This window comes from Pipistrellus hanaki (genome assembly GCF_964339955.1).
Source record: "Pipistrellus hanaki genome assembly, chromosome: 7".
In the NCBI taxonomy this organism is placed as follows: Eukaryota; Metazoa; Chordata; class Mammalia; order Chiroptera; family Vespertilionidae; genus Pipistrellus; species Pipistrellus hanaki.
In genome coordinates this window covers 11,537,653-11,565,127 of record NC_140509.1, presented here as the reverse complement: position 1 = coordinate 11,565,127, position 27,475 = coordinate 11,537,653, and the positions used below count along the sequence as shown (strand labels likewise).

At 56.4% G+C, this 27,475-nt stretch overlaps 2 protein-coding genes and 1 pseudogene across 5 annotated transcripts in view; 1 reads left to right on the top strand and 2 right to left on the bottom strand.

Annotated features, from left to right (window-relative positions):
* Positions 1 to 785: 785 nt before the first annotated feature.
* CIMIP3 (ciliary microtubule inner protein 3) lies at positions 786 to 20,476 on the bottom strand. Of its 3 annotated transcripts, none has more exons than XM_084890326.1 (2): positions 20,190 to 20,476; positions 786 to 1,325 (listed from the first exon to the last, which is right to left on the bottom strand). In XM_084890326.1, exons 1-2 carry the CDS (start codon positions 20,286 to 20,288, stop codon positions 990 to 992), a joined length of 435 nt encoding a protein of 144 aa, XP_084746452.1. In that variant the 5' UTR covers positions 20,289 to 20,476; the 3' UTR covers positions 786 to 989. The 3 variants fall into 3 exon arrangements, with proteins under 3 accessions (XP_084746452.1, XP_084746453.1, XP_084746454.1); XM_084890327.1 differs by lacking the exon at positions 20,190 to 20,476 and adding an exon at positions 2,150 to 4,459; XM_084890328.1 differs by lacking the exon at positions 20,190 to 20,476 and adding an exon at positions 1,882 to 1,966.
* LOC311625684 (large ribosomal subunit protein uL6-like) lies at positions 6,209 to 25,935 on the bottom strand (annotated as a pseudogene). Its single transcript, XR_014797063.1, has 3 exons — positions 25,783 to 25,935; positions 8,251 to 8,768; positions 6,209 to 7,702 (listed from the first exon to the last, which is right to left on the bottom strand). The product of XR_014797063.1 is annotated as a large ribosomal subunit protein uL6-like (transcript).
* The window catches only part of LOC311625729 (uncharacterized protein C6orf132), a gene marked incomplete at its 5' end in the record, with an annotated part of 35,436 nt that continues 28,320 nt past the window's right edge, over positions 20,360 to 27,475 (top strand). Inside the window, one exon of the mRNA XM_084890261.1 lies at positions 20,360 to 20,501. Within this exon, the coding sequence (XP_084746387.1) occupies positions 20,360 to 20,501 (142 nt within the window). The remainder of the gene's footprint in view (positions 20,502 to 27,475) is intronic.

The window sequence follows — 27,475 nt, the reverse complement described above, 5'->3', positions numbered from 1 at the left end:
GGAGTCCCCGGAAGCCCTGTCCTGCTATCCCGCCCCAGCCATCTGTGCTCTGGACGTATGCACCTCTGAATATGCCATGCTACCCAGAATGGGATGGGACTCCTAGAAAAGAATCCGGTTTGATTTGCTCAGGGTTGTGCTGGGGACTATTTGACAACTGACTCCCTGGGGAAAAGAAACCCCACTGTGTAGGTGTTGGCCGCTTTCCGTGGTGTAAACACTCCCGTAGCCCGTTTCAAGCTGTCAACACTGTGACGTTGGGAGGAAAGGCCTACAGTGGGCTCTCAGGGGCTGCTCAGAGCTGGCCTCAGCCCCCACCATTCACCGGGGGGTGAGGGGGGACAGTGACCAGGGACTCACCAGGCCACTGCCCTGGTCACGTACCCTCAGCCTTCATCCCTTTTCTCCATGGCCCATGGCCCACGAGCCCGACCAGCCTCGGAGGCAGCTCTCGGGGACCAGCGGAGAGACAGGAAGTCCATCCCCACCAACAAAGGCAAGTCCGAAGTAGCGGTTTCCTATAGAGCGAGGCCCCTCGGGACTGGCTCACCCCCCACAGCAGGGCCGTTTCCCCCTGGCGGCCGCAGCCTGCGCTGAGAGGTGTGGTCGGTGGTGCATCTCGTTCTTGTCCTCGGAGCGGCTGGCACTTGGGCTCTGAAAGGAGCTGGAAGCTCTTCTCGGGGTGAGGGGACGAAGAATCAAGTCCTCAGACCCCCGCCCGGACATAATCTTGCTTAAAGCGTCCCCAGGGCCTCCGTTTACCCGCTCACAGACACGCGCTCAGATGCTAACGAAAAGGAAGAACAGACTTTAATTGCTGCCAAGAAGAGAGACCTCCCTTTGCCAGTGCCGACAGTGGGCACGGCACAGGCGTCAAGGGCTCGGCTGCCCAGCCCCGCACGGCCCCCCGCCACTGGGGTGCGCAGCCTCTCCCCCCCAGGACGGGGGGTCCTGGGCAGGGGGCGGGCGGGCCTCTGGCTGGCACAGGGCTAGGACCGCCACAGGACCGCGTTGGCGGGAGGCATGTCTAAGCGCTTGCGGGTGTGGTCCGTGTCCCGGCGGTACAGGTAGCCGCACGTGGGCTTCTGCATGGTGCGGAAGGGGCTCAGGGTGTTGGGGTACTGGGAGGTGTAGAAGTTGAAGGTGAACTTGTCCTGGCTCTGGCCCCTGAGGTCCACCACCACCGGCATGTACGCTGCGGCCAGAGCCTGCTCACGGTCCCTCTTCCAGGACCGGGACAGCGGCGGCCACGCCAGGGCCACCTTCCCCTTCTTGCCCAGCGCCGCCTTCAGCACATAGCTGGGTGTGGAGGGCTTCTGGGAGTCCTGGGAGGGAGGAGAGAAAGGGAGAGCGGGCATCACACACTGGGACTTGCCTGCTGGGCCAGGGGCAGGAGGGAAAGCAGAGGGGCCGTGGTCAGAGCCCCAGAGTCCTCCTCCTCCCCTACACTACTACCCCTGCCACCCAAGCACAGCTCTGCAGGCTGCAGGAGCCAGGCACCTCCAGGCAGCACCTTCATGGTTCGGTTTGCCGACCCACCCGCCGCAATGCAGACCTCCACCTGCTTCGCAGAGGCCTCTGGGGACACCTCAAAACCCTCCCATCCCTCCCACACCCCACCTGTCTGTCAGGGTCCCCAGGTCACACTCCTCTGGCCCCTCTCTCCCTGCCCTCTGCACCCCCTGCCTCCTGCAGGGTCACTCAGTTCTCTCCCTTACCCCCCCTCCCCTCTCTACCTCTCCTCTCCCTCTCCTTCTCCCTTTCCCTCTCCTTCTCTCTATTCCTCTCTCTATTCCTCTCTCTCTCTCTCTCTCTCTCTCTCTCTCTCTCTCTCTCTCTCTCTCGTCTTCCTGCCTCCTTCAGCCTCTGCTTCACACTCACTCTCATCTTTCCGGGCCCATGGCCAGATCGGAGGCCCTTCTCCTCAGAACCTCCTCGGGTTTCTCCTGCCTCCAGAGGAAAGCCCAGGCCCCGGAGGAGCTTCCGCGCGGGGCTCCCGCACCTTGTGTTCGGGCCTCGCCATCTGCCCATCAGCCTTCGCCACTCGTTCCCTCCCAGCCGCCAGGCCGTGGCTCCGGCGTCTCCCAGCCCGCACCCTCTCTCCCTCCCTTCATCAGGGAGATTCTCTCAGCCCAGCGCTCCCGCTCACACTCATCCTGCAAGATTTCACTCCTTCTCTCACTCAGAGTGCTCATGCAAACGCACCGGACATGGCTGCACAGGAACTGGTTCCGGTGAGGGCTGGCCCCGGCCACCGGCCGGCCCATTCCATTTTAGAACGTCTCATTGTTAAGTGTGTCGTGGTCAGGGGTGGCGTCCACCCCTAGGAGGTCCCTGTTGCCACATTTCTCCCTCTGCCGTGGCCTCTGTGACTGTCCTCTGACTCTGAACCCCACACTGCCTCCTGGCTACCGAATGCCCACTTCCCTGGGGATCTTTGGAGGCACGACAGTGCTCCCGGAAGGACGATGCCATGTGTCAGGCCGGCTCTGTGCTGCTTCCCCCGACACATCGGGGAGAGAGCATGGGAAAGGGAAGCCAATTCCTTTCTGCAGAGAAGCAGCCCCTGGGAACTGGGAAAGGACCCCTAGCTGCAGAGTTACTGACCCTGAGCCCCAGTGTTTTACAAAAGAAATCCCTGGTCCTCAAGTCCCAGTGCACACTCCTTTGCATTTAATTTACAAACGATTTGCACAATTCAAACATGCCCAGGGCTTTCCCGAAGGCAGCCCTTCCTTGCTCTTACAGGTTCCTGCCCACGAGTGTATGATATGCCTTAGCTTTGCATTTCAAAATTCCCTCTCTCCTTTCAAACCAGCAGCTCTGGGGACACCTCCTCCAGGAAGCCCCTGGTGCTGCAGTCCCTGCCTCCACCCCCACCCCCATGCTTCAGGCCTCCTCTTGGCATGTGAGGCTGCAGGGTAGGACTAGGGTGAGGCCAGCGCATCGCTCGGAGTCGTGCGGAGTGCTGCGGGGCAGGGAGTGCCTCCTTAGGGCGGCCCCCAGGCACTGTGCCTGCCTCATCCTATTCCCAAACTGTGGTTCTTCGGCTCCTGCTGAGGTTCCAGCAAGCCTGCTCACCGCTCCCAGTGGCCAGGACCACATCCTGTGTGCCTGTGTCCCTGGGGCTTCCCCCGCGTGGCACCCAGCCCAGCTGGAGCTGGCGTGAGCGGGTGTTCAGAGTCTCCCCGACTCCAGGCTCCAGCCCGGGATGCGGGATCACACACAGAGGAGCAAGCTCGGGAAATGAGCTGTGATGGCGGTCATCGGCCATCACTGTCCACCTCAGGCCCTGAGCACCGTCGCACCGAACTAAGTGGATTATCGCTTCTCACCCTCCCAGTAACTCCTTAGCGAAGGCATTATTGTTAACCCATTTCAAGCTGAGAAAACAAAGTAAGGAGGTCATGTGGCCGGGAAAAGCCAGGCGGAGATGTGAACCAAGGCCTGGCTGACCCCACGGTCCGCAGCCTGTACTGCACGATGTATCCTGTGCCCACTACACTGTGGGACAGGCCTACCAAGTCACGTCTACGTGCAGAGCTCCTGCCGGGCGCGCAGGGCCGCTCTCCCACCCCAGGCCCCCCAGAGGGCCAGGCAGCTGGATGGCCAGGGTGGCCAGACCGCTGGGGGTTTGAATGCTGGGGCTGGGTTCTGGGTTCTTGGACTCTGCGTGGACAGGATAAGGCACTGACAATTATACTCTGAATAGCCCTCCCTCTGCAGAGCTGACGGTACGATATTGGTTGCTTCATTCATTCAAATCTATCCCCCTGATATGCCAGGCCCTGGGTGGGTGAGCCAGTAACAGAGACTTCCCAGAGAGGAACACAGATACGAAGGCTGGCAGAGAGGGCTTCTCACCTCAGCACTTTGGCCTCTGGGGCTGGATGATTCTTTGTGTGGGCACTGGCCTGTGCGTGGCAGGCCTGTCTGCAGCATCCCTGGCATCTACTCACTTTACCCCGCTTCCCAGTGGTGACAGCCAAAACTGGCCCTCATCGCTGCCAGCGCCACCTGCAGGCAGTGAGAGTCACTGCCGTGGAGTCCATGACAACCTCTATCCCGGGCGTTGAGGGTGAGAGCCTGGCCAGTGGAATCTTCCCTTTCCTGGGCCGCGGGAGCAGCTCGGGTTTCTTCCTGTGAAGTGTGATTCTGAGAATGTGGGGTTCCGGCCCTTCCGACAGGACAGCAGGGCTCAGCCTGTGGCCATGGCGACGAGGGACCTGCAGAGGCCCAACCCCCACCACACCTGCTCCCCACCCCACCCTCAGTCTCAGCCCCTGGGGCTCGGGAGGCTGGTGTCAGGGGTAACGGGGGCAGGTGTGTTCAGAGTGTTTGGGGTGGGGGGTCTTACCAGAGACCCCACAGAAGGAAGGGTGACCCTCTTTGCCAACAGAATTGAGAATCTATCAGTGCCAGTTCTCCTCAGAGCCACTTGAGATGTCACTCCTATTCCTCAAATGCAGGGACTGAGGCTCAGGGCGTCTGAGCACTTGGTTGAGTTCATGCAGGTAGTGAGGTGCTGGGAAAGCGCCTTGTACAAGTTCCAGGTCTAGTGACTGGTTAGTGGGGGAACCAGGATTTGAACACGGCCCTTCCTCTGCCCAGCTCAGGCCCTGCCTCCGGCTCACCTGCCCTGGGCCTACCCGACAGCTATGTCCCAGCTGCTGCTGCTGCTGCAACCTTCAGACCCTGGTGGGGGGGCCCCAGGGCCCCAAGCACACCCAGGAATGAGGCTTCACTGAACCAGGGACAGAGGGACCGGACAGTCTCCAGGAGGAGGAAGAAGAGAGGGAGGAGGAAGGGAAGATATTTGGCAAGGAGGGGAGGAGGGGGAAGCCCAGGCAGCCCTCTCCTTGCCTTGCCCCTTCTGGGGGCCCAGCGAGGCAGCAGGTGACTAAGCCCGGAGCACAGGCAGCTCCGGAGGGAGGGTGGGGCCTCACTGCATACTTTCCAGGTTAACATCTGGTTTCATTTAACCATCTCCTCCCCAGTCAGGTCCTCCCTGTCAGGTGTCCGTGCGTGCGTGTGTGTGTGTGTGTGTGTGTGTGTGTGTGAGAGAGAGAGAGAGAGAGAGAGAGAGAGAGAGAGAGAGAGAGAGAAGAGAGATTTTCCCCAGGGGCCATTGGCAATTCTGGACACATTTCTGGTTGTCACAAGGAGGGGTGGGGGGGGTGCTGACATCTCGTGGGTTGAGGCCAGGGGTGCTGCTGAGGCTTAGGCCCAGTGCACAGACAGCGCAGCACCAATGGCAGCAGCGGCGAGGTAAGAACCCTGGCTTAGAGGTTTCAGGAAGGGCCCCTCTCCCCTACCTGCTTCCGGCAGCCCTGGCTTCAGCCTCCCATTCCACAGGGAGCAATGAGACTTAAAGGGCAAGCAGAGGGTCCCACCAGCCCCTTCCCTCCCAGTTTCCACTTGGGGTTCGAGCTAGAGCCAAAGCAAGCTCTCCGAGTAGAACGCTGCCTCCACGCCCCGCACCCACTCAGGCAGAGCCCAGCGCGGCCTTTCGGGACCGTCTGGGCATGTGTTTGTCCCTCAGCCTGGGCTGAGAATAAGGAAGAGGGTGAGTCAGGAGTGCAGCTTTCTAGGCAGGGCCAGAGGACCTCGTACGTGACATTGCTACAGGTCTTCCTGGGAGACACCATCCTCCCAACTACGCCAGGCCCCTGGCACCTCCGCCCGCCTGGCCCACGCCTGGCATTCCACCCTCAGCAGCTCGCTCTTTGGTGGACGGGCCTCCTCCCTGTTGACATGCAAATGGCACGGGGCGAGGCGCCTGGTTCCGTGGAACGTGCCTGGGTCTCTCGGAGGCTGGAGACCTGAGCTCCGGGCCTGGCTCTGCCCTTACAGGTCAGGCAGCCTTGGCCAAGTGGCCGAGCCGGTTGCTTCATCTGCAGAATGGGGATAATAAGGCTGCTATCTGCTCCATCGGCTTGCCGTGGGGGTGCGATGCGGGTGGGAACCGTGCAAGCACAATGCAAACGGTAATTACCATCAGCCTGCCTCTGAGCACCCTCTCTGAACCCTGCTGAGAGCACATCTGCCTGCGCTGGGGGCAGGGACTCAGAAGGGCTTGGATGGCGAGAGGCAAATGGTGTGACATGCGGCCCGGAGTTCAAATTCCAGGTGCACCACCCACTGACACCTGACCTTTGGCATTTCTAATGCTCTGTGCCTCAGTTTTCCCACCTAGGAAGTGGGGATAACGCGGGGACCTGTCTCATAAGGCTACCATGAGAACTCAGGAAACAGTTCCTATAAAGTGCCTAGACCATTCAAGCACGCTATAAACTTTAGCTATGAGACCGGGTCATGCCAACGAGTCCAGGACGTGTCTTGGGATGTGAAAGGGAAAAAGAACCAGGGGGCTTGGATGGTGGCGTATTTCCTGCCCCCACCAGGCCCTAGAGCGAGGGAGCGGGTCGGACAGTGATACTGGCCCCTAAGTCTCTGTAAGCGGCCCCCAGCTCCTAGCCACCCAGGTGGGCCAGGCCGGGCCTTCCTACTCCATCCTGTCAGTCAAACTTCTTGCGACACGGGGCCGCCCTGATCTAGCCCTGTGAAGTCATCCCACCTCGAGCATCCTTGACCAGGTCTTCCTTGGTGGTGAGATGGAACATCTGGTAGTCAGGGGCTCCCGGGGCCCCTGGGAGCTCTTGGGCGGCTACTGGGAGTGCCACCGAGGGGAGAATGTGGGTGGGCAGTGACATTGTGATGTCCCTTTGACAACACAATTCCTCTGTCTTCCTAAGCAGAAGGTCCCACCTGCCCCTTCCCTCCCTGTTTCCACTTGGGGTTTGAGCTAGAGCCAAAAAAAGGCATCTGAGTAGAACTCTGCCTCCATGCCCGCACCCACTCAGGCAGAGCCCAGCGCGGCCTTTTAGACAGGGGGCAGGGCTGGGAGCTGAAGTTTCAAGGCCTGGAAAGGTCTTTCTTTTAACCTTGACAATGACCCTCGCTGCAATTCCCTCTTCCCACAGTCTCCCAGGACCCCTGAGCTTTGGGTAATGGGACAAGTGGAGAGTTATCTAGGTACTTCCTGAAGTCCCCATCTCCCCAGGCACTTGCTGGTGAGTTCGCTCTCTCCTTCTCTCTCTTCTTCTTCTTCTTCTTCTTCTTCTTCTTCTTCTTCTTCTTCTTCTTCCTCTTCCTCTTCCTCTTCCTCTTCCTCTTCTTCTTATTTATTTTTCAAAACATGGCTTTTATTGCATCTTTACAATGTCACAAATAAGTCTGTGGAATCAGTCAGCATCTCCCAGTTTCTGTAGCTGGACAACTTAGATCTTATTCATCAGCTTCCTGAATGGTTCCTTTTTTAGAAACATAGATCCATCCAAGTTTTTCTGATAGCCTTGTTTTTAAACTGTTGTGGCTTGCTGAATCAAAGCAGGTGAATTTGATACAAGTTCAGCGTCGTCTCCCTCAAGAATCAATTCATCTTTCTGGGCTTGAGACAGCAAAGCCTGCAGATATATTTTTCACCCAAGAAATTTCTGATTTCAACAAGAAAACCATTCTGAATAGCAGCAGATGGGGAATGAGTGCACACAGACCTCACCTTGTAGCAGCAGCCCAGTGGAACACCTGGCTACGTTCTGTACGTGACTGCAGATCAAGTGAATCATGGCCAGTGCCTTTCTATTTCCCCACCATTTGTCAACCCAGAGTCTCTTCTTTTCCTTTCCAGGGAGACTGAGTTCTGTAGAGAGCACCTGGGAAGGCCCATGAGCATTTCTTTAATTATTGTCAGCTGAATCCAGTGGTGTTGGCAGAACCACGTCTTGGAAACCCACCTTGCCAGAGTCGGGAGTGTTGTCAGCCTGACCTTCAGCTCAGGCGCCAGAGGGTAGGTTTCATTATCTAAATCCATCTAAGCACCAGGAACAAACACAATTATCCGGACCCACCCAGAAGTGACTATACACAGAAGCCACAAAAATGCACATAATCTCCTTTGTCTTGAACTTTAGTAAAACTTCCTGTTATTTTGCAGTATAAAATAAGCGTGCTGTATCTGCTCTTGGTCCCTGTCTCTCAGTCAGAGGTCAGTGGTCCCACCCAGTCCCAGCTTTCCCTACTGTATTTGTGCCTGTCTCATTTTTTCAATCCCCCATCACCCCTACTCAGGAACCAGACCATTCTCTAGTCACACTGGACTCGGAGAAGAGAGAAATATTTGTAGAGTTCTACATTGATTTATTAAAGTTCAAGACAAAGGAGATTATGTGAAGTCCCTCCACAGGGCGCCTCTGGGGCCCTTTACAGTAACTGCATAGAACATTTTCTGGAACGTCGACAGTTTGACTGCTAAGAATGGTCTTCATCCTTGCATTAAATGCAGCAAAGAGCTCTTTCTCTCTCCTCCTATATGCCCTCCAAATTACAGAGACGATGGATGGATGGATGGATGGATGGATGGATGGATGGACGGACGGACGGACGGAAGAGTGGGGGAGGGGAGGGGCAGAATGTAGGTAGGTAGATAGATGATAGATGGGTGATCCCTCCTGATTTGAGTCCTGCTCACCTTTTTAACCTCAACTCTTGCTATTTTTCCTCTATGCTAGGGGTGTCGAACTCATTCAGAGAAGGGGCCAAAATCTAAAATCCAGCCTAAATCGCGGGCCGAATGGTTTACTGAACAGTCATAAACTGACAATGTCATAAACTGACAGCGGAGTGCAGTGATGACAGCGCGGTGCGGGCCACATTGCAAGGCCTGGCGGGCTGGATTTGGCCCGCGGGCCTTGTGTTTGACACATGTGCTCTATGCAATAGCTAAATTCTTAAACGTACCCTATTTTCTTTCCTCTGAGATTTTGCATCTGCTGTTCCCTCTCCTAGACCATTTAAGTAGGAGGTTAGGAGATACAGGGATGAATGAATAGATGTGTAGAGAGGTGGCTGGGTTGGTTGGCTATGGGTGAGTAGATGGATAGATGGTCAGTAAATGGGTAGATGATGGGTGGTTATGTTATATAGAGGATGGGACTGCAGACCCAGGAGTCAGGCTCTTTTGAGCTTGAATCCTGGAATTACTATTTTACTAGTTGTTTAAACTTGGGCAAGTAATTGACTCTCTGTACTTCGGCTTGTTCATATATACAATGAGTGTACTAAAGGTCTCTATCAAGAGAGTTGGACAACAAAAAGATAGATACAGAGACAGTAAAGCAACAAACAGACTGTCAAATTACTGTGGGGCGGGTAGGAAGATATGGGGGAGATAAGAGATTAGCCGAAGGACTTGTATGCATGCATATAAGCATAACCAATGGACGCAAAACTCTGGGGAGGGAGGGCATGTATGGGAGTGGGGCGGGGGGGATTGGTAAGATGTGTACACATATAATACCTTAATAAAAAATGAAAAAAAATTAAATAAAAGAGTTGGACAAAGTACTTTGGTCAGTGTCTGCACAAAATAAATACACAATAACTAGCAGCTATCATCATGTGTGAGTAATCGGGTTGATGGAGGATTGCTGATTGGGCTGCCCTGTCCCCGTCTTCAAACACCAGACCCCCCTCCTTCCTTGAGTAGCATCTCCCCAACACCAAATGTGGTGGGAACCTCCCAGGAATGTGCCAGAAATCCCACATGTAGAGAGACCTGGGCTTCTTCCTGGGGTCAGGGGGTGGGGTGAGGGGAAGACCAAGGGGAGGGAAACAGAGTAGCTGGCGACTTCCTGCCCACTGACACCCTGACTTGGGTGGGGCCCAGGACTTGTTTCCTTCCTGGCACTGTGTCAGCCCTGACGATTGGTCAGTGGGTGGACCTTGTGGCCCAGAGGCTGACTGGAAGTTGGGGTGTTGATGGCGTGTGCCCTGTGCTCAGATCTCACGCCCTGATGGTAATGGCCTCTAATTTCTGAGGAGGCTGGGAGGGAGGCGGAGAAGCAGCAAGCAGGGCTTGCCCCTGATGGACATCTCCAAGGCTCTAGGGTGGTAATATCTTGTTTGCGAGAGGGCAGGAAGGTAGGAACATGGCATTCTTGGTGGAGTGGCCAGCAGGTCTGGCTCTGGGGAAAGTGGCTTGGGTCCCAGCTCAGCATCTGTCGGAAAGGAACCCAGGAGGCTGGAGCTGGTGGAGAGGGTTTGGGGGAGCAGGGTGCCATGACTCAGGACACACCCCACTCTGTCTCAGCCCAGGAGGGGTTGAGTGTTGGGCTGGTTGCTAGGAGCCCCAGGTGGCCTGAGCTAAATCCCATCCCACCCTGGGCCTGTTTCCTTATGTTACAGGGAGGACACTGGGTTCCTCCACTTGGGACATTTGAAAAAGGGGAATTGAGTCGCTTTCTGAAGACTTTAGATAGGAACCCACCCGACTGTGCACAGGAGTGGGCCCTGCCAGGACTGTCCTCATCCCATGTCCCCTGTGGGAACCTCAACAAGGGGCAGTGGCTTGGGAGACCTCTGTTAGGAAGGCCTGGCTAGTCAAGCTATATCCGTCTTATTTCACTTCTAAATCACTCTGCCTGGGTTTAACCCCAGATCTTCCCAGCCGTGTGACATCCACAAATCAGTAAACTCTCTGTGCCTGAATTCCTAACCTGCAAAGGGAGGCTGATAAGAGAATGGACCTCGCCGAAACCGGTTTGGCTCAGTGGATAGAGCGTCGGTCTGCGGACTGAAAGGTCCCAGGTTCGATTCCAGTCAGGGGCATGTACATTGGTTGCACGCACATCCCCAGTAGGGGGTGTGCAAGAGACAGCTGGTCAAGGATTCTCTCATTGGTGTTTCTAGCTCTTGGTCCCTCTCCCTTCCTCTCTGTAAAAAATCAATAAAATATATTTTTTTAAAAAGAGAGAGAAAGAATGGATCTGAAATGCTTATTGTGAGGACTACGTTTTAGAGCAGTGCCTGCCTGCTGAAGCTCAGTGCTAAGAGTCATATCCTTGTTCTTTCTCAACTTTTCCCTGGAAGCCAGTTCCTCTGATTTCTCCGCCACACTCCTGGCATGGCCTCATTGTACGGATCCTCCAAGTTCCGGGAAGGAAGAACTGTGATCTGTACGCACAGGGCTCAGTGGATGCTTGGGACGATAAGGAGAGACTTGGGGCTGGCTCACAGGAGGATCCGCTGACCGCCCCCACACCTTCCCCCACACACAGCCTCCTTCCCTCCCGCCTTTCTGCCGTTGAGGTTCAGGCAGATGGTTTTAAGTGTCTTGGTCGAAGCAGGCCCGGTTAATTGAATATTCTCTCCACCCCTCCTTACCTGCTCTGCTCTGTGATTTGGACAAATTACTTAACCTCTCTAATCCTTACTTATTTTTCCTTTGTGGCCCCGCGTACTGGAGGCCGAGCTATTCACACATGAGCTATTCACACCTCTCTCTTGGTGGTGCATTATCATCCCTGGCCCAGGAGGGCCTCCTCTCTCATTGTTTTAATTTCCCTCCTTAATCTCCGGTTTCCAACTACATTCCCCACCCACCCCAGCCAGAGGCAACCATTCTCATGCGCTTAATGAGTATCTTCTTGTTTATATGTGTTCTTGCAAAATACACATATTGTTCTTTTGTATGCATGTTGCTTTTATTTACATAAGTGCCATGTGTGATTTAGATCTCATTCTGTTTACTTTGATGGCTCCCTAATGTTTTTAAGACTCATCTGTGTTGCTCTATGAACATCTAGTTACATGCTTCCAATTACTGTGTGGTTCACCCAGTGTGTTCACCACGTTTTATATCTTACTTCCCCGGGGTGCCTGCAGCTCCTCACCCCCACAAACAGCATAGCAATGACATCACATCCATGTCAGCTATGGCAGAAGGCATGTATGAGTAAACATCATTTGGGGTCGTCTTTTCTCCATCCATAAAATGGGTGCATTGCCCCCACCCTTGCAGGGCTGACGTGATGGTAGGGCGTTAATGCATGCAATCTACTCAGCCGCGTGTCGACACAGAAAGATGTTCAGTGAATGGTAGATATGGCTGCTTTTCTTCTCAGGAGAGAGAGAAAGAGAAAGAAAGAGAGAGAAAGAAGCTGGACCCAGGATGAGTTGCATAGAAATTGCTCCCAAGGCTCGAAGTCCCAGTTCAAGAGTTGGTCTCCAAAATATGTGAGAAGTGTGTGGGGCAGTGCAGGTCCCCCAAGGGTAAGGACTGATCTTACTTTTTGTTACTCCTCATCTGAGAACATTTTTTCCATTGGTTTTTTTTAGAGAGAGAGAAAGGGAAGGGGAGAGAGAGAGAGAGAAACATTAATGTGAGAGAAACACATCGATTGTTTGCCTCCCACATGTGCCCCAATCGGGGATTGAGCCTGCAACTGAGGTACGGGCTCATGACCCTTCAGTCTTGGGGCCGACACTCTAACCACTGAGCAAACCGGTGAGGGCAAGGACTGATCTTGAAGTTAAAAGGTCCCACAGCCCGAGCGCAGGGCCCGGTTCAGAGCAAATGGCTGGGCCCAGAAAATGCTTAATGCGTCCCATTGCTCACTTCTTTCCTCAGAGCCGGAAGTAGCCCCCTCACACAGGAGGTGCCAGGCGGTTGTTGTTCTGCCTCTGCTCTGCCCGCCAACCAAATGTGAAATCACAACTGAGTGTTGGCTCCACCATCCCACTTTACAGATGGAGAGACCGAGGCTCGGGAAGGCTCATGGTCTCACAGCGAGTAGGAGAAGTGGCACTAGAGTCCGCGTCCCCAGGTCTCCCCTCTTAAAAAAAAAAAAAAAAAGGAAATCGCCCTAGCTGGTGTGGCTCAGTGGGTGGAGCATCGGCCTGCGGACTAAAGAGTCCCAGGTTTGATTCCGCTCAAGGGCATATACCTGGTTTTTGGGCTCCGTCCCCAGTATGGAGCATGCAGGAGGCAGCCAATCAATGATTCTCTCTCATCATTGATGTTTCTATCTCTCTCTCCCTCTCCCTTCCTTTTTGAAATCAATAAAAGTATATAAAAAAAAAAAAAAAAACTAAGAGAATGCAGTCCATGTTAAACTGTGCTCTTTGTTATTTGTTAACAAAGTTAAGTTAAAACAAATGCTCTCCCGACAGAGCAGCTCACTCCAAGGGAAAGGCCCACAAGAAGTGCTGGCATTCCCAGGCTGTGTGCTTCCCGGACCTGGCCACGCACAGATACACTTTCAATATTTACAGTTGTGCCCTAACCGGTTTGGCTCAGTGGATAGAGTGTCGGCCTGCGGACTCAAGGGTCCCAGGTTCGATTGCGGTCAAGGTCTTATACCTTGGTTGTAAACACATACCCTGTGGGGTGTGCCATTTCTAGCTCTCTGTCCCTCTCTCTTCCTCTCTGTAAAGAATCAATAAAATATATTTAAATAAATAAATATTTACAGTTGCAACCTGCATAGAATTTTGGGTTTTGTTCTTACCAATTCCTCCCGCTCCACACACATTACTTCAGATGGCAGGATGTGTTTTATAGTGGGATGTTTTCGCCTGGCCTTCAGGGTGACTTTGTAGACACCTGCCCCACCCTGTCTCTTGGGCCCCATTGACTTTCCCCTCAACAGCAGTCGCCAACCAGCAGTCCGCGGACAATGGGTGGTCCATGAGGTCCGAACGGTTGGCGACCACCGCTCCTGAGGACCTTTGCTGATGGGCACTGCTCTCTTACAGCCCCTCACGGCCTCTGTGTTCTCTGCCTCGCATCTCCGTGCCAAAGTCGGGGTGGAGAAGGGGGACAGGAACACGCAGGCGCTGACTTCGGCTGGGTACTTGAACCCACTACCTCGCTGAGTCTGATGACCTGACTGAATAGCCCTGTTTTACAGAGGAAGGAGCTGAGGCTCAGAGAGGTGGTAACTCAGCCCAAGTCACAGCCGCCTGAGCAGCCTCCTCAGAACTGAAACCTGTTCCCCAGCAGGGACCTTCCCAAGTGTCCTGGTCCAGCAACAGTCCATGGTCTCTCCCCAGCACCCCTGAACACACCTCTCTCCACCCAGGCCTGGACCTTGGACCATACGCTCTCAGGCACCAGGTCATGACCTCCCTGAGCCCCCTCTCAGGTTGTTGGGGTCCACACCAGCCAGATTTCCTCTGCGCCTGCCCAGCTCAGAGGAGTGCCAGGCAGGGGCTGGAGCCCACCGCCCGCAGCCAGAGGAAGCTGCCTCCGGTGCTGGCCAGGCACCCGGTGTGGCCTACCTGGAACCAGGGGCTGGGCCAGGCCACCTGCAGCTCAGTATGGTTTGGGAGTTAGGATGACCGGAGGTCTGACCTTGGCCTTGGAGAGCCAGCTGCAGGGACCTGGGGGGACGATGAAGGTGGCTCTTGGGACGTCTCAGCCTGCCCTGCTCCGAGGCAGAGCGCACTCTCCCCGCCAGGAGCACTTGACTTTGGTGGAGGGAAGACCACACACTTGACAGAGGCCCGAGTCTCTGGGGAGACTGCCACTTCTGGGCCCCAATCCCACCCCACATTCCAGAACTTACTACGCAATTGCCCAGCAGAGATTTAATTACAGGACAGGGCTTTGGGCTGTTTCGAGGCGAGCCTATTATTTGGCTGTTTCTTCTCAGGGGGAGCAGGAGTGAGGTGTTGTTATTAGATGAAGCAGTGGGGGAGTGGGGGGTAAGCAGCGACAGTACAGGGTGCTGAGCTGCACAGACAATTGGGCCCCAGCCTGGTCTCAGGGAAAGCTGCCAGGCTGGCAGGGTGAAACTGCAACCGGGGGTGTGGGCGGCTCGATCTGCCCGCTGCGGAACTCAGGCTGTCCAGAGACTCCCCTGAGCCCCCACCAACATGGGCATGAAGTGGGGGTGCAATGGGGGTGTAGGGGCAGGGAGAGGGGGTGAAATGGGGGTGCAATGGGGGTGTAGGGGCAGGGAGAGGGGGTGAAATGGGGGTGCAATGGGGGTGTAGAGGCAGGGAGAGGGGTGAAATGGGGGTGCAATGGGGGTGTAGGGGCAGAGAGAGGGGGTGAAATGGGGGTACAATGGGGGTGTAGAGGCAGGGAGAGGGGGTGAAATGGGGGTGCAATGGGGGTGTAGGGGCAGGGAGAGGGGGTGAAATGGGGGTACAATGGGGGTGTAGGGGCAGGGAGAGGGGGTGAAATGGGGGTGCAATGGGGGTGTAGGGGCAGGGAGAGAGGGTGAAATGGGGGTGCAATGGGGGTGTAGAGGCAGGGAGAGGGGGTGAAATGGGGGTGCAATGGGGGTGTAGGGGCAGGGAGAGGGGGTGAAATGGGGGTGCAATGGGGGTGTAGAGGCAGGGAGAGGGGGTGAAATGGGGGTACAATGGGGGTGTAGGGGCAGGGAGAGGGGGTGAAATGGGGGTGCAATGGGGGTGTAGAGGCAGGGAGAGGGGGTGAAATGGGGGTGCAATGGGGGTGTAGGGGCAGGGAGAGAGGGTGAAATGGGGGTGCAATGGGGGTGTAGAGGCAGGGAGAGGGGGTGAAATGGGGGTGCAATGGGGGTGTAGGGGCAGGGAGAGGGGGTGAAATGGGGGTGCAATGGGGGTGTAGAGGCAGGGAGAGGGGGTGAAATGGGGGTACAATGGGGGTGTAGGGGCAGGGAGAGGGGGTGAAATGGGGGTGCAATGGGGGTGTAGAGGCAGGGAGAGGGGGTGAAATGGGGGTACAATGGGGGTGTAGGGGCAGGGAGAGGGGGTGAAATGGGGGTGCAATGGGGGTGTAGAGGCAGGGAGAGGGGGTGAAATGGGGGTACAATGGGGGTGTAGGGGCAGGGAGAGGGGGTGAAATGGGGGTGCAATTGGGGTGTAGGGGCAGGGAGAGGGGGTGAAATGGGGGTGCAATGGGGGTGTAGAGGCAGGGAGAGAGGGTGAAATGGGGGTGCAATGGGGGTGTAGGGGCAGGGAGAGGGGGTGAAATGGGGGTGCAATGGGGGTGTAGGGGCAGGGAGAGGGGGTGAAATGGGGGTGCAATGGGGGTGTAGGGGCAATGAGAGCAGCCTCAAGCCCTTCCGGTGTTCAGGCATCACCCTGCTTCCCCCTTTTCCTCCAAAAGCAAGGGGAAATGAACAACCCTTAAGGAATGCCCTGTGCTGGACACTTCACATCCATCATCTTAGTTCATCTTCATAACCACCTAGAAGGGGGATTGCTACCACCCGGTGCACAGCTGAGGAAACCGGGGGATTGCTACCATCCCTGCGTTTGTTTGTTTATGTTTTATTTCTCCTGTATGCAAGCTGTGTACCTTCCTTTCTTCCTAAGAAAGGTCCCACAAACAACTCTGCTCTTTCTGTTTCTGCCACCAGCACACACGTGGGGCCCCACCCCCTCCTGCTGGTATCCATGAACCACCTCCTTATCCAGTTCACTAATGAATGAAGCCCCTTCCCTTCGCCCTGCAGCCTCCACGTTCTCCCTCCCACCCATCCTTCTTTCAGATGTTAGATGAACATCCTGAACGCACAGCTGTTACCAGGCACCCTTGCCTGCACGGTCAGCCGTGCCTGCTCCTGGCAGCCAGAGCTTTCTCAAACCTTAGCACGCTCCTGAGTCACGCGGGGATCCTGTTCAAACAAGGATGCTCTCCCGGGCCCCATCATCTGTCAGCTCGCCGAGACTCATAATGACCTTAAATTAATAGCCTGCTTTACAGGTGAACAGACCGAGGCCCAAACAGGCTGCTCAGTGTCTGGGATCGGGCCAGCGTGATGCGAATGCTGCTGGTTCTGCCGAGTTATTCTTCTCTCATGTGTGACTAGGAAATACCTTTATGTGGTTGGAAATTTAAAAACGTAAAGGGGCCTTCCGTGAAAATTCTCCTCCCCATGCCTATCGCCCCTTTGCCCAGGTCCCCGTCCCTCCACCTGCCGGTAAACACCTTTGTTCGTTTATTATGGATCTGTCCAAAGTTTCTCTCCGAACAGATCTTATCCTGCCCCACATGGCAGCACACCACACACACCGTTTTGTCAACAGCTTATCAGTTTATCTTGAAGATAACTGGACACGGTTGGCTGACTCATTCACTTTTAGGATTGCGTTATTATTCCATTGTGTGGATGCACCATCATTTATTTAATCAGTCATCTCCAGGTGGACTTGTTTCTGACCTTCCCGGCTGGCCTTTTTTAAGCCTTCCACATGCTGGCCAACCTCGCTGTGGCCTCCATTCTGTCCCCGAATTCCCAGCCCCGCCGTCCGGAGCCCCTGCAGCGGCCCTCACAGCTCCTGCACGCCCTCCTTAGGCCCTCCAGCCCACCCCGGCTGCTCCTCCTCTGAACCTCTGACCACTGTTCCTCTCCTCCTCATGTACCTCCCAATTCTTCATCTCTCCAAACAGATGAAGGCAACTTGAACTCGGGAACCACGCCTTTGATTTCTCTGGACCCTGCACAGCCCAGAGCCGGGCACACGGCAGGTCTGAAGAACGTTAGTTCCATGGTGGAAGTTGCACAGGAATGGAGGCGCTCCCTGAGGGCCCTGCCGGGGCTGGTTCTGGGTGCCAGAGCCAGGCGCTACCCAGGTGAGAGGACCTCACACCTCAGAGGTTTCCACGCAAGAAGCCCTTATGATCTTGTACCTGAGTGTCTAGAGCACTGGGGTGGGTGGTGAGGATGTCCAGGGCATGATGGGGCATCGGGGTTGCCTGGGCTCTTCCTAGGCAGACGGTAGGAGGAACCATGACGTGGAGATAGGAGGGCGGGAGGATGGATGGCAGGTGTGTATGCCCTAGAATGCCCTCCTTCCCTTCTCTATTAACATCCTCGTAATCCTCCATGGGCCAGCTCAAGTCCTAATTCTTCCAAGCAGCCTTCCCGGACTTTTCCAGCTCACGCTGACCACCTGCTCCAAAATTCCTGTTGTGTGTTTTACTGACAGCATCATCGTGGCCTGCCACCTTGAATCATGAAAAACCTTACCTACCGGATGAGACCCCAAGATGCTCTCCAGTATAAATAATACTTCCAAATGCTCTTATATCCATCCCCATGTACCCCAAACCCTCAGCACAGCTCCGGGCCCCCACAGACACTCCTCCAAGGAGCAGGAATTGGTTCTGGGAATGCCATGGCGGTGGGTGGGTGGGTGGTGAGCAGGGGTTGGCCACAGGCATGTCTCTAACCAAAAACATTTGAGGAACACCTCACAGCCACGGTCTCTGAAGGTCCAACTCAACCTGTTCATTGTCTCTGGAGCAAGAAGAGGGGACTTTTTAAAAATGTTACTGCTGCCCTACCCGGTATGGCTAAATGGATAGAGAGTTGGCCTGCAGACCGAAGGGTCCCAGATTCGATTCTGGTCAAGGGCATGAACCTCGGTTGCAGGCTCCTCCCCGGTCTGGGCTCTGAACAGGGCTCATGCAGGAGGCAACCAATAGATGTGTTTCTCTCACATCGATATTTCTCTCTGTCTTTCCTTCTCTCTTCCTCTCTCTCTCTAAAAATCCATGGGAAAATATCCTCGGGTGAGGATTAAAAAAAAAAAGTCACTGTCTTGAAAAATAAAGGCGTGAAACTGTGCTAGATTAAAAGATTAAAGGTACATGATAAGCAAATGCAGTGCGTGAGTCTTGATTAGATTGTGGATTGAAAAAAATGAAAATGACATTTTGGGAGATGGCAATCGTGTATTGATGTTAAATTTGAGTGTGATGACTGTATTTTGGTCTCCCAGAGAATATCCTATTCTTAGGCAAAGGAAAGGGAAGTACTGATGGGGTGGGGAGATATGCCACGATATCCACACCTTTCTACCTTTAGCAAAATGAAAATCAAAAAATAAATGTGTGTGGAGAGAGAGAGAGAGAGAGAGAGAGAGAGAGAGAGAGAGAGAGAGAGAGAGAGAGAGAGAGAGAATGCAATTATGGCAACATGCTAACAATTGAGAAATCCAGGAGGAAGGAATACAGGTGGTCATTTTACGGTCTTTCAAATTTCTCGAAATAAAAGGTTGAGGAGGAAATGCCTTTAGTACAAAGAAAGATACAATCCCAGCTTCCTGGGAGCAGGAGCCGGGGAAGCGCAGCAGTGGGCGCTGTTCCAGGAGCTTCGCAGAAACGCTGTCAGAATGAGCACCACTCCCAGCCTTTCACTCCTGCTGCCCAGAAAGCGTCAAAATCTAACCCTGTGGCCTGACTCTCCTGCCTCCGCATCTTTCCCACCGTCCCCTGGGGACCTCATCTGACCCAACCTTCCCCAAAGGACAACCACCCCCCACCCCTTAGCCAGGACCTACCCCATGCGCCTTAAAGGTCCACAGCTCTCCCTCGCCAGGTTGCTCAGTGGTTAGAACGTCAGCCCTCTGACTGAAGGGTGGCCGGTTGGATTTCAGTGACATTCCTGGGCTGCAGGCTGGCACCCTTACCCCCACCCCCGCCCTCTCCCTTTCCCCATATGCATGCATGAGGCAACCAATGCCAATCGATTTCAATTTCGTTTTCTCTGTCTCCTTCTCCCTTCTACTCACTCTAAAAAATCAATGGGGAAAATATCCTCGGGTGAGGATTAACAAAAAATAAATAAAGGCCCGCAGCTCATTTCCGTGGAGAGTGAGCCCCACCCTAAGTGGGCTGGCTCACCTTGAGTTTTTAGAAATGTATATTCACTTATCTTGACAGGAAGGAAAAAAATGTGACGTACTAAAAACGCCCAGATTCAGTCACCCTGCATTCTCCTGGAGCTCTGTCAGCGGAGCTATTTCCCCCTTTGCCGTCAGTTGGGTGCGAGCTTACTGCTCTCCCCGCTCACTCTGCATTTAAAAAAAAAAATGTATTTTATGGACTTTTTACAGAGGAGAAGGGAGAGGGATAGAGAGAGAAACATCCATCAGCTGCCTCCTGCACACCTCCTACTGGGGATGTGCCTGCAACCAAGGTACATACATGCCCTTGACTGGAATCGAACCTGGGACCTTTCAGTCCACAGGCCAACTCTCGATCCACTGAGCCAAAGCGGTTAGGGCTCACCCTGCATTTCCTTAGGGGCGTCTGGTCCTGTCCATTGGAGGGCAGCTGCTCGCAGCGTCGGGCACAGCCCTTCCCCAGGTCCCCATCCTGACCTGCCGGTGACCCTGGGTAGAGCGAGGGACTAGCCCGCTCCCTCCCTCCCGCGGCGGGCGGGGCGGGGGGGGGGTGGAGGGGTGGGGAGGAGGGCGGGAGGGACCTGGGGAGGGGGCGGCCCTCCCCGGGCGGGGCGGGGCGGGGCGGGGGCCGTGCCCACAATGGCCCGCAGTGGGAGGAGGCGGGCAGGAATGCGGCCCGGGGAGTCGGGCGGCGCGGGCGGGGCGGGGCCGCAGCCTCTTACCTGCCCAGGTAGCTCGCATTTCCCGGCGGCGAGCGGCGCCCGCACCACCTGTGGCCCGTCCGGTCCGCGGCGGGAGGACGCGGGGAGGACGCGGGCCATGGCCCGGTAGCCGCGGGGGCAGGGGCAGGAGCAGGAGGCGCGGGTCCGGCCCGGCGCGGGGCGGCGGCAGCATGAAGAAGGGCCAGACGGTGCAGGGCACCTTCAGCAAGATCTTCGGCAAGAAGCACGCCAGCCCCACCGCCTCCCTGTACGTCACCAACCCGCCCTGGATCTTCACCCGCGAGGCCGCGGAGGAGGGGGCCCGGGACCTGGGTGAGTGCGCGGGGAGAGGTGCGCCCGCCCCGCTCCGGCTCCGGGTCCGGGCCGGGCCCCCGGCGGGCGCGGGGCGGCGGGGAGGGACACGTCGGAACCTGCGGGCCGGCGGCCGGGAGGGAGCTGCCGGGAAGGGAGGTGCGCCGGGCGGGAGTCTCTGGGAACGGGCTGTTTGGGGGGAGAGGAGGAAGGAGGGGACCCTCCCTCCCGGAGGGCGGCGATGTTTGCGGTCCGCGGCGCCGGGCCCCGGGCCCGTCCTCCTCCCAGGTGTTTGCTCTCCCTCCTGCTGGAAGTTGGGGCTGCTGCCCGCAGGCTTCCTGGGGCGCAGTGGCTCCTCCTCCCCCAGCAGCTCTGTGGAGTCGGGAGAAGGTGCCCCCTTCAGCCCTCACCCCTCCAGTGGACTCTCTCCCCTCCTTCCCTCCCTCCTTCCCCCGCCCCGGGGCTCAGACAAAGGGAGGGTCTGCTCTCCGGCGCCCACACCCTCGCTCTGCACGGGGAGGCCCTGCTCGCTGGGTGCCAGCCTGTGCCAGACACCGGCGCGCCCCCGGGCCTGGCTGTCTGCGTGCTCCGATGGGAACCGGGGTGGGACCGGGGAGGCCGGGGATCCGTCCTGACCCTGAGCCTGGCCACAGTCAGGGTGGTGCATGGCTGCAGGCATCTGAGCACACCAGCCGGCCCAGCCCCGGGGCTCTGGCCGGCTGCGGGTCGCCCTATCGCCGCATCTCTCTGCGTTCTGTACCTTCTGTGACTGCGAGGACACCGGGCGGGAGGGGCAGGAACTCCCTGCTGGCCTGTGACCCAAGGCCCTGGGCCCAAGGAGGGTCACCCATCCTGCTTTTCTTAATTCACCTGCCTTCATGGCCACCCCGTTACCTTCACTGACCTTTATGGCCACCAGACTGGGACCCACAGGGTGTGGTAGCCTCGGCCGCTGCTGCTGGGTTCGGTTCGGCACCCGGGTTGTCACAGCAGGGACACCGGCCACCAGCCACCCGGACGGGAGCAGGGCACCCCTCCCTGACCCGGGGATCTCAAACCAGAGGGTGAACAGTTAACCACACACTGTTCAGCCCTTCCCATGCCCTTGCTACAAAAGGTTAAGTGCAGAAGGAGAGAGAGGAAAGACGACCTCTGATTGCAACTGAAAGGAAAGGGCATCGAGCATTTTGCAGAACAAACAGCGGGAGCAAAGGCTGGGAGGGGCTGGGCGGCTTGGAGGCCTGGTGCAAGAATGTACAAAGACGTGCGGCCCAGACACCTCCCCTCGCCTGTGTAGCAAGCGTTTATCGATCCCTGCGGTGTAAGGTACCGTTCCAAAGTCCTGTGTTGTTGACTCCCGAGTCCTCAGCTGGCCGATCCTGTAGGCACCATTATTCCCGTTTGACAGACGAGGGAGGTGAAGCAGCGTGGCAGGGATCACACCGCTTTTCATGGCCAAGCCAGGGTTTTCTTAAGTGTGCGCTGTAATGATTTTTTTAGTAGACCTAAGGAGTTGTGCAACCATGACCACAACTGGGTTTTAGAACATTCCATTACCCCGACCTTTCTCTCAGAGGCAGGGCCAATGTTTGAACCCTGGCAGTCGGGCTGCAGAGAACATACTTTTAGCCAGTTTGTTGAATTGACTTCGTGGAAGGTAATTCAAGGGTGAATTTGACTTGAGGCAGTACGCACACACACACAAACACCCTTCTCTACATTTTGGCCTGCACTGAGCCAGCTGCTGGTGGGGATCATTCCCTCCGTGAGAGAAATGGGGGCATCTCCAGCCAGCTGCTGCCTTCACCAGCCTGGGCAGGGCTAGAGCCCAGGGGGCGGCTCCTTCCATGGCCCCTCGCTGGGCCTGGCTGGGCCGGGCCGGGCTGGGCCGCCCGCTGACTCAGCCTAGTCGCGCCCTGCACATGGAGGGATGGGAGACTCAGGGCACTGGCTCTCCGGTGTTTCTGGGGTGTTCCACCGGTGCCGGTGGGTGTGGCAGAGGTCCCCTTTTCCTGCTGAACAGGACAAGCACTTGGGGTTGGGATGGGAGGGGCCGGTGCTGGAGATTCTGTGATGTGATGGAGACTTCAGAACTGCCTCAGGGTCCTGCCTCTGCCAATAACGTGAGGGCGAGCCAGCTCTGGGCCTCAACGTTTTCTTTCGTTAAATGGGGACGGTGTGCAGTCTGCCTACCGATGTCTGCTTGAGGTTTGTACACGTTAGTGCTTTGAAGAGCATAAAAAAGAAATCCCCTAAAGCAAGGACTGGCAAATTATGGACCTGGCTCCACTCTAGCCCATGGCCTGTTTTTGTAAATAAAGTTTTATTGGAACACAGCCACACCCACCATTTACGTATCGTTTGTTGCCAATGTCCTGCTAAAGTGGCAGAATTAAGTCGCTGCAGCAGAGCCTGTGTGGCCCACAAGGCTGAACATACTCACTAGTTGGCCCTTTATTATTACTGTCAGGTTTTCCCCAACCCTGAGCTCTCCCTGCCCTGGCTCTGCTGAAACCGGTTTGGCTCAGTGGATAGAGCGTCGGCCTGCAGACTGAAAGGTCCCAGGTTTGATTCCCATCAAGGGCATGTGCCTTGGTTGCGGACACATCCCCAGGAGGGGGTGTGCAGGAGGCAGCCCCTCTTCCTAGCACTGCTGCGGACCAGAAGAAACGGGCAAATGCGTGGGATCAGGAGAGCCCCGTGCTCCTAGGGTGGTGGCTGCTGGTTCCGTCATCCCTGCACCTAGCGTCCCCTGAGCTGAGTCTCAGGCCAGGCTACAGGGTAGGAAGCCATGAGCCCCGAGGCCGAGCACCTAATTCCCGCCAGGGCCCCGCTGGCAGCGGCCTGGCCTGTGGAAAGCTGCCCTGAGCGGCAGGGCTGGGAAGGAGGCTGTGGTTTGCCCCGCCCCCTGGAGGTGTGCTGTGGTTTGCTGGCAGTGAGAGCACACACACACACACACACACACACACACACACACACCCCCTCTCTGCTCCCATTATATAAGCTCCTCCTGTCTCCACAGTTCAGTTCAGAAAGACAGGCCCTCCCTCCACTGTGGACCAGCTCAGGGCGCCCCTTCTCTCCCAGCCAATCAATTAATAACAATAATACCGGCATTATCAGCATTTCCTGAACCAGACACTGTGCTAAGCACTACAAATGTTTTCTCAGTTGAGGAAAGAGACTCAGCAGGCTCTCCTTTCAGCTCAGGGTGGCTCGCGCAGTAAAGTTCTTCCTGGGCCCTGGCTAAGCTCCGATGCTGACGGCCAGTTACGGATGGAGGGAGACTGCTCTCTCCGCTGGTTCCCAGGCCTGGCCTCCCGCAGGTCAGAGCCTGCTGGGAGCAGCACATCCCAGCTGGGAAGCTGAGGGCCTGTGTGCTGAGCTCTGCCCCCATCGCTCCCCCCACCCCCCAAGGCTGCTTCCTCTCTGCTCCCCCTCCTCTGCTCTGTGGCCCTGCCCCACCCCAGCCCCACCTTCAGCGTCCCCTCTGCCCTTGGACAAAGTCCGCTCTGGCGCTGGGGGCAGGCCTGCTGGAGCTTGCTGGGACAGACTGGCCTTTGCAGGTTCCTGTCATGTGGGCCTGTTAATTAGCGGCGAAGGGCCTCATTAACGCCACCGTGGGTTTCATTCACATGGGGGGGGGTGCGGGGGGGGGGTGCGGGGGGAAATGGTACCTCCCATCCCCCACTGCCTCCCTGCAAAGCTGGGGCTGCCCCGATGGCCAGGAATTAGAAGCTCCAGTCAGTGAGCTAGAGGCAGGGGAGGGGCGTCTGTTTTTGGGGTGCTGGGTTACTCTGGGTCAAAGCAACAAGCTCAAGCCCCACCCCTTCTAAGCACCCCTTCTAAGCCCTTGGAATCCAATTAGAACCGAGGCCAGTGCTGCGGGGTCATTTGGGGGCTCCTATCAATTTGGGATTGTACATCATCACCCCAGCCTTCATCTTATCCCTGCTGGCTTCTTCCCTCCCAGCCTAATTTTGGGAGGCTTCCTGCAAATAAGAGCAATTTATCCCCACTTGACAGGTGGGGAGACAGCCTGAGGAAGTGCTCAAAGCCATGGGGGGAGGGAGGTCTGATTCCTGGTTCATTCTGGTCCTCTAGGCCTCCCCGACTTTCACTCTGGAAAACAGGATCCGGGGAAGAGCTGCTGGGTCCCCACACTCTCCCTGCTGCGCTGGCTGACAGCAGAGGAACCTGGATTCCAGAGTTAGGTGCCTGGGCATGAGGCCTGGCCCCTACGACCCACCAGCTGGGCCGCCCTGGCAGGGGGGCCTAACCTCTCTGAGCCTCAGTGTTCTCAACTGCAAAATGCAAATAGTGAGAGCACCTCCCCCACGGGTTTGTGAAGGGCACTCGGAGTAGCGCCTGGCTCGTCACACAAGCTTAATGCATGTTAGACATTTGCGTTTTTGTTATTAATATTCTTCTAGTGTGGACCCGTCTAGGATTTGCGGAAAGAGCTAAATAACTGTCCTGGACCTCAGCTTCCAGGGAGAGCCAGGGGCAGCTCTGAGCTGGGGAGGGAGGGCGGCTGATTGGGCTGTCGGCCTTGGACTGTGTGAGGAAAGAGACTCCCCAAACCTGGTGGGAGGCTCCAGACTTGGGGGGAAAGGGCTGGGTGTGAGGCAGCAGCTTGAGCCCAGCTCTCAGCTTCCCCAAAGCTGGCATTCCTCCCTCTACCTAACACTCGTGTATACACATACACAGCCCCAGACCGAGAGAACCAGGCCGGCCTGTCTGGGGAGAGGCAGTGAGCCACGGGCCCTGTGGAAGGCACTGCATTATTTGTGCCTGACGCCCAGCACCACTCTATATGGGTCCCAGCACCCTCTATGGGTCCTATATGGGCCCCGGCACCCCTGCTGCGCTGTGTCCTTGGGCCTGCCCCACCCACTCTGGGCCGCAGTGTTCTCACCTACAGAGAGGGCAGCCTCAAGGGTCTGGACTCAGAGTCGTCCCCTCCTCCCCGCCCCCACAAGAGAGCAGCGGGCCACCTGCCTCCCGGGGGCTTTCACCCCCAAGTAGAGGGGTTCACCCACAATCTGCTAGTGACACAGCCTAATCAGCAGCCCTCCCAACTCCTGGGCACAAATTACCTCCTAGGCCCTGTGCTGGCCCGTGGCACACTTATCTCATTCAGCCTCACACCAACCCTGAAAGACTAAGAGGGCCGGAGACCGGGATGGCAGGACACAGGCTTTATTGAAGAGAAGAGTGCCAGCTGCTTCCAGAGAGAGAGAGAGAGAGAGAGAGAGAGAGAGAGAGAGAGAGAGAGAGAGAGAGCAGGGCCGGGGTCCACTTTTAAGGGGAGGACAGGGGATGGGGCTTAGGGCACTCAGCACACGCTGATTGGTGATTAGGGACCTAGGCACTTAGGAGTGGGGTAGGGGGCTTAGGGTGTTTGGCAGGTGCTGATTGGTAGTTCAGTGCTCAGGAATGTCTGGCTGCAGGTGGGGTTTAAGTCCGTCCATCAACTGGAGGAAGGGAGGATCTTTCAAACCCCCCAGCAGGGCCATCGCTCACTTTTACAAAGAGGAGGACACAGCCTCGGAGTGATCTAGTAACACTCCAATTTGCTAGAATGGTGGAGCAGGGTCTGGGACCCAAGTTCAGGCCAGCTCTGTCCCCCGGCCCCGACCCCACACCGTCCTGCCTCCCTCCCTGCTGAGGGTCTCCGACTCGGCTGCAGGCTTCTCAGAGCCCAGCACCTCCGGCCACAGGGTCAGGTCCTCCTGCGGGAGGAGGGAGTGCCCTCCCCGGTTGGGTCTGAGGTGGAGCCTTCCTGCCGAAACAGGCGTGGCACCAGGACCATGCTGGAGCCAGGTGTTTAGAATATTAGGTGGTTTTTACGTGAACTCGAGCCCTTGAGGGCGTGTAAATAAAAGCAAAGCCGCCTTCACTTCCTGTCCGTCCGGGAGGGAGAAACAGAACCACTGGCCGGAGTCCTGTGCGCAGTCCCGCAGAAAGGACTTCGTTTGGGCAATCCCATGAGAAAGAGGACTTCAGGGGGAAACAGATTGCTTTAATGACCGGGTTGGTAAATGGAGGCAGGCCTGGACTCTCTCCTGTTTTATCACTGTGTCGTTTTAGAAGAATTTGCCAGAAAGAGAGGCTTGAGTTAGTACCTGGACAGGGCTATGGCTCTGCCCAGACCTGCTTCCCGGCTTCCCGGCTGCTGGGATTGCTCGGGGTCTCCTGAGGTACCGCCCCCTTTCTCTGGAAGCTTCTGAATCCATGGTGGCTCTCTTTCCCGCCTTCTCACCCACCCAGACGCTCCTCGGCTGCCTCTCTGCTCCGTGGGGCCAGTGCAACCCCTCTGAGACCCCCAGGACCCTCCCAGGGGAAGGGCCGTGACAGGCAGACACAGGACGTTTCCAGTTCAGGGCGGACAAGGCGCCAGGATGGGCACCTCTTTCCTTTATTTCTTCTTTTATTCTTTCAGGCTTAGGTTACAGATAAATGGGCATTTCACATGGCAGCATGCTGTCTTGTGACAAATTCCAAAGGAAATCAAACATGCATAGCATTTGCATGTATGTCAACATACTGAATGTTAACACATTGATTTTTGCATTCCACAAGTCATCTCCGAGTGCTCATTCAGAGTAAAATCCTGATTTCTTTTTAATGGAATGTATTGGGTAACATTGGTTAATGAAATCACACGGGTTTCAGGTGTGCCATTCCATCACAGCATCTGTGTATTCACCCCAAGTCCAGTGTCCTCCACCCCCATGGACCCCCCTTTGCCCTCTTCCACCTGCCCCACCCCCTTACCTCTGGTGAACTCCCCCCCCCCCCCTGTTGTCTGAGTTGTTTCTGGAACCTCTTCTAAGTCTGATCGTGTCCTCAGAGAGGTCGTCCCGCCTCCTCTCCGACACCCCCTCCAGCTCCTCACTGTCCCTTCCTCCCTCAAGAGGTGGCCTGGCCCATCCTGGTCCCTGACCCTGCTCTCTGCGGGGCCCTGCGCCTGCACAGGAAAATCCCCTATT

Excerpts from the sequence above, each read along its gene's own strand:
- CIMIP3 (XM_084890326.1), bottom strand. The coding sequence starts at position 20,288 with ATGGCCCGCGTCCTCCCCGCGTCCTCCCGCCGCGGACCGGACGGGCCA. Across the intron at positions 1,326-20,189 it reads AATGCGAGCTACCTGGGCAG|GACTCCCAGAAGCCCTCCAC; the intron begins GTAAGAGGCTGC and ends CCTCCCTCCCAG.